We start from the raw sequence: 10,252 nt of genomic DNA on the forward strand, positions 1-10,252 counted from the left end.
TAAGGGGCACAGTTCTTAAGCGGACAGCTGGTTTGGGGTAGGTCTTAGAAACTCTGCGTGGAACATTTCTGCCTGGGCCAGGGACTGGGGACAAATGGCCACCCCAAAATGAATGATCTGGTTCGGAGGCCACCCATGTAGAAGGGAAGCTGAGCTGCTAGGCTCTCTCCAGTAGGCAGCCTCTCAGCTGTTTGGAACCAATTATGATGGCTCCCTCCCTCCCTCCCACCAGCCACCCTGACCACTGCGGCTCAGAACCCCGGCCCCAAGGGCTCTCTAGTTCCTGGCCCTGCTGCAATCTCACCCTAGCCCCCAAGCTGGCCTGGCCAACGCCAAGAGGTCACCTTGACCCGGGCCTGCCTGAGGGGCCTTCTACTTGAAGTTGCCAGTACCTGCCAGGATCCCAATGTGCCAACAGGCAGCCTCACCACCCCCACCCCCACCCCCCCTGTAGCAGAGAAACTGCTCTAGCTTGTCAAAGAGCCCGGCCAAGAGCTCCAGGCAGGGCTGCTCCTCCGAAACCCACTGGGGAGCTGAAGCCCTCACCTCTGCGGAGACACTGCCTAACCTACCCTGCACGTGGCCTCCAGTCTTCCCGCTGTCCTCACAGATGGGGAGAAAATTAAAAAGGGGTTCACGCTGCAGCATTTCCTCTCTCCTGCTCTTTTCCCAGCATGCCTCCCTTCCCCACCATGGGCACAATGGTTCCAGACAGTCAGGGTCCATCCAAAAAAAGACTGGGATTCTTTATTTAAATCAGCAAACTCACATTCCTCAAGGCCCAGACCACGCAGTGGGCAGCCCTCCTTCCCCCGTCCCCTCTCCGGCCACCCCTTAGCCACAGCAAGGGGAATGGAAAATGAGAAGTCTCGAGGTCCGCTGCTATGGAAGGCTGCCCTGGAGGCGCGGTGAACGTGGTCCAGCTGTGGCTGGAGTGGCAGCCGCCACAGGTCCCTCCCTCTCAATGAGGCCTCTGCAGCCACAGCTGGTGGAAGGCAGGCCAGTGCACCATCAGAAGGCTGGGAGGCAGCCCCCTGGGCCCCCAGTCCAGGAATGCAGTGAGGGCAGAGAGCCCGCTGGGAGAGAGAAAACGAACTGGGGGTGGGGGCACCCCCACACACACATTTTGGTCCCAGAAGAAAAGAAGAGGCCAGCTGGTCCAGTTTGGGGCAGGGGTGGGAATGTATTAGTAAGTATGGGGAGAGGCCACCACTGGGCACCTCCAGAGGAGACAGGCCAGGCTGGTCCCCAACCCTGGCAGAGAGGGCTCTGGGGGCCCTCGGAGGCTGTCAATGCTGAACACAAAATATTTCTATATATTAACCATTCACGGAGGGCCGGGCAGGGGTGGGGTGGGTGGGAGCAGGCTCAGAGGATCTGGCGTGGCATCCCGTAGCCAGTCATGCCTGCCTGAGATGCCCCGCGGTTGGTGCCCATCTGCAACCCTATCACGTTTTTGCCCTCTTGCAGCTGGTTGTCCGAGAAGTTCCGTGGGTTCTCCTTGGATTTCCTGGGTGGAAATAGAGGGCTAGTTAGGGAGCGCTCACAGGTTGTCCTGGAAATGCCATCCCCGGGACCAAGCTCGGGCTTTGCTGGGGGCCCAAGTCAGCTCTCTAAAGCCACCCGCTTCATCACTGGCCACCCGGGAAGCCGAGGATGGCGGGAGATGAGGAAAGTGGAAGCGCTTTCTGAAGGGCCACTGGTATGGAAACGCCATTCGTCCCCTAGGGATGGGAGCGGGCAAGGACACTGCACCTGCCCTGATCTGAGAGCTGCCCCAGCAATACTCACTTAGGAAACCAGTTGGGGTCTCCAGAAAAGAGCCCATCGTCCCGGGCTACTGCCAGGCCACCCAGATTCATCAGCGTCCGTTGTACACAGGCCATGTTCTTTGCTGGGAAGGAGAACGAGGATGTGTGGGTCTCAGCAGGGCTGGGCGCCTGGATACCAGGTTCTACCTCCATCACTCAGTCAGCAAGCCCGGCCTCCCAATAATTCTTCTGCCACGTATCCTTCTCCACCCAACCCCCTAACATGGGCACCATAGAGATATAGATAGGTCGATAGAGAGATAGATATTCCTTTTTGTCCCGAGTCGAGCTGGCTCAGCCCAGCCCCTGGCTCCTGCAGGACCATCCCCAGGCCCTGCCGCGGTCCCACCTTCCCAGAGGTCCACAGTCTGGAAGATGTCGGTAGTGTTGATGCCATAGCGCTCGGCTGCCTGCAGGAACTGGGAGATCTGCTCCATCTGCTTGAAGGCCATGGTGGAGGCCTGGATCTTCTTCACCGGGCCCTGGCCCTCAGGGTACAGCGCATTAATGAGCTCACAGAGCACCTGGGTGATGGAGAGCAGGTGGGCAGAGATGAAGACAAGCGTGCCTCGGGCCAACACACATGGCCTTTAGGACCAGCAGCTGTGGACCAGAGAGGTCGCTCTGCTATGTGAAGCCCGCTCAGACCCCATCAGGAGTGAGCCCAAGGCGTCCTTCTGGCCCACACCCTGCTTCTGAGCCCAGAATAAAAAGGCTTTGTATTCCAATAGTCCCCCTCCCCCGCCCCCCACCCCCGGACTAGAGCAGCCCCACCTGTAGCAGTTTCCTTAGAAATATTCTTAGGGACCTCCGGGGGCCCATCCTGCTGTAGAGAAACCCTTCCCTCTGAAGGCAGGAAGGAACGCAGGGCTGGGCATAAGGAAGATGTCTGGGCTTAGGATAAGGTTGGGATGGTGTGCCATTAGCTGAACAATTCCCAGGTCCCTACACCCGGCCCTGCTCTCTGGGGCCTCCAACCCAAAGTGGTCCCAGTTCTCACCGTGCCATCCTTGAGCCAGTTCTGGAAGTTGTCCCGGCCAGGCTGGGGCCGGCCCACATCCTTGCGGCACTGGGTGGTAATCCACTGGATCAGGATGTGTTCCAGGTCTGGGTCGTACTGTTTCTCAATCTTCTGCTGCACCTCCCGGCTCAGGCCGTAGGAAGGGCCCCGGTTGGCCATTCTGAAGGCTAGGGGTGGCTGCGGGGAGCTATAGGGAAAACACACAGAGGCCTGAGGTCAGCACCCTGCTGCCAGTGAGATAGGAGATTCTGTCTGCAGGGATATACACCTGGGATGCTCCCTGCAGGATGTATCCCCCCAGGGTGGGCCCCAGGGGCAAGGACCAGAGCTGCTGCCATAGTGAGGAAATCGCTTCTTGATTCCTTGATGAGGTTTTGAGTAGCATCCTCAGAACACAGGTCATCTATGGCCTCCACAGTACGTGTCACCTGAACAAATGGCTCTGCCACTAGAATGAAGCCTAGAACCCACTGGAGGAGAACCAGGGTCCATCTGACCATGATTGGAGGGTCAGCCCCTGACTGGAGCTGGTGGGCGACCGCATAGACAAACTGGTCTCTCCGACTGCAGCCCTGGCTGAACAGCCCCGAGAAAGGCAAGGGCTCAGGGCTCAGAGAAGGAACAGAGAGAGGTTTGGGGAACCTATGCAAGAAGCTGGGGGACTCCACGGGTCCACACTCAATCAACCTCTGGTTCTGCACAGAGCACTCCCTGCTCATGCTAGGGGTTGTGGAAGAGATAGAAACCTTTTGTCAAGTTGTTCGGAGCACCATGCGGGAGAAAGGCAAACGCCAAGGGTGAAGACTGTCTGAAAGGCCGCAAGCTGAGCTGTAAGAATCCCGAGATGTGTACAGATAGTAGGGGAGGATGGGGAGTGGAAGGAATCGTCGACACATCACCACCACCACCCTCCAGGGGGACAAACAACAGAAACCATGGGGGAAAGGAGACAGTGGTTGGTGTAAGATAGGAAAATAATAATCACTTATAATTGATCAAGGGGTCACAAGAGGGGGGCAGGGGGGAGAGGAGCTGATACCTAGGAAGGGCTCACAGAAAGTCATTGTCTAGAGAAGGATGGCAACAGATGCACAAGTATGCTCGCTGCAATCGATGTGTGGATTGTTGTAAGAGCCCCCATGCATTTGCTCTTCACTAAGAAAACAAAAGCGTCTGCTAACGCAGTCTGGGGGCCTCTTGGAAGAGGTCGGTCTGTGTGGGTCCTTAATGGAGTCCATCAAACAATAGGAACCAGGCGGCAAGAAGAGATTCTGCTGTCCCTGCTAGGAGCTGCATGAGATGCCCAAGGCAGACCCTGAGACGGGGCATGATCTTGTGGCCCCACGTAATCACACGGCCTTTAGAGGGAGAAAAAGGAGAGTCAGGGTCGGGCTCTGGGGGAGACTCAGGGACAGACGTGGAGGGTGGAGGGGCGCAGGGCGGTGAGCTGAGCACTGCAGGCTGCTCCCAGAGGCTGGGAAAGACAGTGGATTCTACCCAAAGAAGCCACCCAGATGGTCCCCCTGCGACTCTGACCCCTGTAGCCTCAGGAAACAGACGAGGGCTGCTTTACGGCACTGCGACTGCGCTAGCACTAAGAACCCGGAACCAGAAGCTGGGGTGGAATTTCTAGGGGGACCAGGGAAGGCTGGGGAAGCACACCAGACCGTTTCTTGAACTGAATCTGAAGACTTTGCTTAGCAAGAAATTAGGTGGTTCCCTGTGGTAATAGCACCTCTCTGTGGGCAGCGGCCCTCGTCTCCACCTCACCCACTGGGTCCAGATGCATCCAGGGCACCTGGGAGGAAGGCCTGAGAATGCTACGGACGCCTCGCCTGGGGGAGCCAGAACCCGAGAACAGCCCCGCCCAGCCCCACCCCACCCCCACCAGCTCCTACCCCCCCAATCCCTCCAGGCTGGACTCTTCTTGCTCCTCTCCCTAGAGGCTACAAAAGTCCCCCAGGCCAGACACCTGCCAGCAAGGGAGGCAGCCCTTTCTCCCCACCTCAGCTCCAGGCCAAGGTAGATTAGATTGAAGGGATGAAGTCACTCTGGTAGCCTCCCTCCCACACGCCCCAGGTCCAACAAGCCAGGCCATCCCCACAGTGGCTTGCAGGGTTCATGGTATTACAAGAAGTCCTGCCACAGGGACTGCAGCTGCCTGACACCCACTCTCACACCTCTCACCCTCAGAGCCCAGGGCAGGCTTGCCTTGCCGGAAGCCTTGGGGCTGGTGCATGTCCAGCCCCTCCCCCAGGCCCCACTGCGGCCGCTCCTTCCTACTTCTTCTTATCGAGCAGCGCAGGCCCTGAGCTATCCATCAATCAGTTATTTTTAAACTTCATTAAGAGCAGCCCACCCTACTCCCCCCACTTCCTTTAGGCTGGACGCCAGGCCCAGATGAATGTAGGTCTAGGCCCTGAGACACACACACACACACACATACACACACACACAATTAGTTGAGTGACTGAGGGCTGAGGACAAGACAGACAGGCTTCCCAGCCAGCCGCTCAGCACACACCCACCTCAGCCACCCAAACCCCTGCTGTCCGGTCAGTTTTGACCTGGAGAGCCCCTGAGTACAAGAGCCCCGTAAGGTTTCCCAGGCTGCAATCGTGGTGGGAGTTGACGGTCACATCTTTCTCCCACAGAGAGGCTGTAGGCTCAGCGCAGCAGAAGGGCTCCGACCACTGAGCTTTCGGTTAGCAGCTGAGTGCTGACCGCTGTGCCGCCACCATTCACTCTAAAGAAGCCGGACTTCTGGTGCAGAGGCCGGTGGCTGGGAGCAGGACTTCTGGTGGGGGTGGGGTGGCTAGAGGCTGCTGCCATCAGTTAGCCCCCTCTTCCCAGCGGGCCAAAGTTCTGGAAGCAGTTTCACTGTGGCCTCGGGCCTTAGGACTGTGTGTGCCTGTGGAGCCTAAGTGGCCGGAGGTCCAGGGCTCGCTCTGCTCTGACATGGGGGAAGAAAGGGCAGGAGAATGATTAACCCAGACACCAGGCAGAGAGCAGAGAGAAGCCAGATTCTGCCGTTGTCCCCAGGGGGAGAGTGGACTGCCCTGAGCAGAGGGGACAGGATGGCTGCTGAGAGGACCATCCACCCTGGGGCCTGGACACAGCTGGCAGAGCCGAGGCGGCCAGCTGCAGAGTCTCCACTCCACTCTGGGGCCACTGCCCTGGAGGCCACAGGGCAGAGCTCAGGAAAGGGGTGGGCCCAGCTGGGTGCAACCTGGCCAGCAGCTGTTTCCCTGCCCCACCCCCACAATCCGGCAGGAGCGGATGGGCTGCGCCTGCTGGAGTTGGAGAGGCCCACCCTGTAGACAGACACCCGGGGGACTAGACCCTGGAAGGGAAAACTGATGCTGCCTACCAAAGCGGGCAGCGGAAAGATGCCCAGTTGGAAGGCCGTCATGGGAGATGCCTGGAGCAGGGATCCCAGGAAAGATAGCAGCTGGTCGACTTGGGGGGTGGGTGGGCAGTGAACTGCTCCAGCTGTGGGGAAAATGCTCACTGCCTCCGCCCTGCCCCCCAAACACACACAGACTCACAATAGTCCAGAAAGAGGGGGGGGAGACCACAAAAGGCATTTCCAACGGTCAGCCCCACCCAGACCCTGGGCTGGAAGCTTACCTCACCCCACCCAACGCAATGCCTTTCTGCCAAAGGAAAGGCGGCAGCAAGGGGGTAGGGGGGCACTTGAAGGTTCCCAAGCCACAGTGCTGATGGCGCTGGTGGGGAAGACAAAGGAACTATCCATTCATCGTGAAGACAGGACCAGGGAAGGTCTCAGATTTGGGGCTGGAACTACCCTAAAAAGGCTGAGGGCACCTGCCCACAAAGAGAATTGCTATAGGGGATGGGTAATGGCAAGATGATCAGAAACCTGCGATTCCCGGGCCACCTGGGGGAAGGCCGCCTCACCATCCAAAGCCATGCTCAGAAGACAAAGCTGAAGTTACACAAACAGGAAACCACAAGGTTTCGGGAGGGGCTGTTGCCATGGCTTCTGTGTACCAAACATAGGAACAGGGGAGGGGTGGGGGCAACAGACAGAAACACCCACTAACGTGGATGGGGTGTTGAGAAGTCTAGAAGTCTCTGAGCACAGGGGCAGAGGTGGGGGTCCTGGAAATAGGAAAGGCTTTCTCTCTCACACACGCCCCCCCCCCCCCACATACACACACGCACAGTAGTTCTCAGGTAGAGAGTCAAGGATTCCTCCAGGAAGCTGCTGCAGAAGACATTTTGGAGGAGATGGGAAGTCTGGGGCCACGGAAGCAGATTCAAGGAAGTAATTCAGGAAAAGCAGTACCCTAACAGCAGCAGGTGTGTCCTGGGCTAGAGCGTGCCTGGCCTGGAAAATTCTGGAAGGAGGCGGGATGGAGGTGGGTGAAGGAAGGATTAGAAGCCAATCCCCAGGAGGCAGGGGCAGAGACTATCAGGTGGAGCGAGGTTAGGAGGTAGCTTGCACAGACAATTGGTTCCAGAATGGTAGCTAGGGCCTGCACCCCACCCTATCTTGGCCTCCTCTGCAGTTATGGGTCTCCCTCTGGGCTCTCTGGCTATGGGTTTGGGTTGGGTTGGGTTGCGTTATTAGGAAGAAGAAATAGGGTGTGAGCTGGAAATGGGGAGCTGTCCCTATGCTGCTCTGGAATCAGTGGATAAGAATCTCCTGGGAATCCCATCCAAGCGGCGGGTCTCCTCCTACGCTGAGTCTCCACACCCACCCCTCCCCAGTCCCATCGGTTTCTTTCAGCCCCTAGAACTTGCTTGCTACCAGCTCTGGCGGCCTGCACCTCAAGGCGCGGCCATTCTCTTCCGGTCCGGCTGGGTCGGTCCTCCCCCCCCACCCCCCGCCCCCGACCCCACCGCCACGCCCAGACCGTTACTGCGGGATGAGTCACCCACCGCCCGCCTAACGCTGGGGTGACGCAGTGGTCTGGGCAGCCCGCCCGCTGCCCGCGGCCACCGCCGACTTTCCCAGCAGCAGGGGGCACGGCGCGGGGGCCAGCGGGGCAGGGGCACGGGGGCCTGCTAGGCAGCCAGCGGCCCTCCCTCTTCCAAAGCACAGTCGGGGCTGCAGTCCTCCGGGGTCCGGGGTCAGCGGGCTCTCCCGGGGGTGAGGGAGCCGAGCTTCCACTCCCGGCGCGCACGGGGAAATGCTGGGTCACCGTGGGACCCGTGCGCTGTGCCCCCGCGCCCCAATCGGTGACTCTCCCCGGACCCCGGAAAAGCGAGCTGGCAGCGGGGAGGACCCGAGAGCACAGGCGGGGGTCGCGGGCAGACGGCAGGCAGCGCCCACACGTGCTCCTGGGACCCAGAAGGGATGGGTCCCGCAGGAAGCCCGGGGCGCACGCAGCGGCGCCAGCCCGCTCATCTGCGACGCCTTCCTCTCCTCCACCAGCCAGGACGGGCGGGCGACACTCAACCCGAGTGGCTGCACCGGGTGGGCGCCCCGTCCAGGAACCGGCAAATCTCGCCTGGCCTCGCCGCCCAACAATGCCCTGCGAGGCCTGGGGGCAGGAGGTGACAGCATGGGGCGGAGCGGCGCAGCCCTCGGACCCTCGCGGGACCCCAGCCCTCGGGCCCCCAGCTCGCCTGGTGCGAGTCCCATGTGCGGGCTTCTTGCTGTCGGCAGCCCGCGCGCATCCCCCCTGGGTCCCCGGCTCACCGGACGGACGGACGGACGGACAGGCAGGAGAGCAGCGCACGCCGAGAAGGGGCTGCAGCGGCGAGTGGCGCGCGGGGCGGCCGGCGGGGGTTTTCAGGAGGTTCCCGCCTCGGACAGGGAGGGTCGGGGGCGGGGCTGCAGCGGCGAGACGTTAAAGGCGCCGCAGCGGCGGGCGCGCCGGGAGGGTTGTGCAGAGGCCGGGAGCCAGCACACGAGTTAGGGACTCCGGGGAGTCAAGAGGTCTCAAGGGCAGCTAGCTGCAGGGGGTTTCCGTCCAGGAGAACTTCAACTTCCACCCTAGATAGAGCCCATTGGGAAACTCCCCGCCTTTGGAAGTTTACTCAACCCGTGGTGTATTTATGTGGCTATAAAGGCATTTAAAGTACGTGAAGGTATAGGAAGATCCCTGACCCGCCCCGCCCCACTCCTTCACACCTAGCAACTGAATGGAGCTTGCAGGCCGGGACAGCACCCCCACGCGGTCCGGTTTGCACCGCCTTCAAGCCTGGGCAGGAACTAAAAGTGAGGTCACTCTGCCGCAGGGCCCAGTGTGCTTTCTCCCTTTCATCTCCTGCTCTATGACCTGCCTCTGTTCTGAAATCTTCCATGCCTGGGCGGAGTGGAAGCAGCCTGCAGGCATGCTGAGGTTTCTGAAACTGGGTCTGAGGGCAGGCGGAGGGCAACACAGTTTAGGGGTTAAAGGAGCAAACTCCCAGGCCACCCCATTAGGGCTTCTCCCTTAGGGTGAAGGCCCCACACACCCACCCGTGGAGTTTCTTGTTGGGTAGAGCCCGTTTGGACTGGCCTTGAGGACACCAACTACCAGTGAGCCTTCCGTTCTCTCTCCTCCAATCTTAAAACCAACTGCCCCACAGGACGAAGACTTGGGCGCTCCTTGTTGCAGAGAACTGCGCTCCATCTGGTTTTCAAGGCTGTGATCTTTTGGAAGGAGACCACCAGGCCTTTCTTCCCACTGGCTCTGGGCACCTTTCGGGTACCCATCCAACTCCACCTATCCCACCAAATTACCAGTCTCCAATAGGCCGAGTTTTCCATCCTCTGTGCCTTCACATAGATGGTTCTGAGTCTGGAATTAGTTTTTCTTCTTTCACTGGCTTCTCGTTGGTTCTACCGCTTATTACTCATCAGGCTCCTGATCGCAAGGCCAGCAGTTTGAAATCACCTGTAACTCTGGAGAAAGATGGGGCTTTCTGCTCCTGTAAAGATTTACAGTCTTGGAAACGCACAGGGGCAGCTCTACTCTGTCCTATGGGGTCACGAGGAGTTGAAATCGACTCCATGACAGGGAGTCTATTAAACAGTGGCGCTCCTAGTACCTGCTTCACAGGGTTGTGAAAGGTTACCGAACAGGTGCAAGCACAACTCAGCTGTCTTCAAGTTGATGCCGACTCAGTGACTCTAGAGACCAGGGTAGAACTGTCCCTGTGGGTTTCTCAGACTGTCATTCTTTACCGGAGAAGGAAGCCCTCCCTGTCTTTCCCCCTTGGAGTGGCTGGTGGTTTTCATCCTTGCGGATTGCAGTCCACCATGTAACCACTACCCCACCAGGGCCTGACATATAGAGAATGCTTAAATAGGTAGCTATTATTTTTACTTCTGTGAGGAAACCTGTGAAACCCAACCACATACCGCCCTCCCCCCAGAGGAGCATGTGGCCCAGCACATGCTGTCAGCACTCACTGGCTGACCTAAATGGAACTCCGTCGTCGTGCTAGCATGCTGGCCGAC

General features: G+C 59.2%; 1 protein-coding gene across 2 annotated transcripts; it reads right to left on the reverse strand.

The window, feature by feature from the left end:
* Nucleotides 1-721: 721 nt before the first annotated feature.
* TAGLN2 (transgelin 2) lies at nucleotides 722-8,656 on the reverse strand. Of its 2 annotated transcripts, none has more exons than XM_075563649.1 (5): nucleotides 8,504-8,656; nucleotides 2,812-3,019; nucleotides 2,161-2,335; nucleotides 1,792-1,894; nucleotides 722-1,510 (listed from the first exon to the last, which is right to left on the reverse strand). In XM_075563649.1, exons 2-5 carry the CDS (start codon nucleotides 2,989-2,991, stop codon nucleotides 1,369-1,371), a joined length of 600 nt encoding a protein of 199 aa, XP_075419764.1. In that variant the 5' UTR covers nucleotides 2,992-3,019; nucleotides 8,504-8,656; the 3' UTR covers nucleotides 722-1,368. The 2 variants fall into 2 exon arrangements, with proteins under 2 accessions (XP_075419764.1, XP_075419763.1); XM_075563648.1 differs by having other exon boundaries at nucleotides 8,508-8,646.
* Nucleotides 8,657-10,252: the final 1,596 nt, after the last annotated feature.

Source organism: Tenrec ecaudatus, chromosome 1 (assembly GCF_050624435.1).
Source record: "Tenrec ecaudatus isolate mTenEca1 chromosome 1, mTenEca1.hap1, whole genome shotgun sequence".
Taxonomy (NCBI): domain Eukaryota; kingdom Metazoa; phylum Chordata; class Mammalia; order Afrosoricida; family Tenrecidae; genus Tenrec; species Tenrec ecaudatus.

Excerpts from the sequence above, each read along its gene's own strand:
- TAGLN2 (XM_075563649.1), bottom strand. The coding sequence starts at position 2,991 with ATGGCCAACCGGGGCCCTTCCTACGGCCTGAGCCGGGAGGTGCAGCAG. Across the intron at positions 1,895-2,160 it reads GACTGTGGACCTCTGGGAAG|CAAAGAACATGGCCTGTGTA; the intron begins GTGGGACCGCGG and ends TCTCCTTCCCAG. Across the intron at positions 1,511-1,791 it reads GACCCCAACTGGTTTCCTAA|GAAATCCAAGGAGAACCCAC; the intron begins GTGAGTATTGCT and ends ATTTCCACCCAG.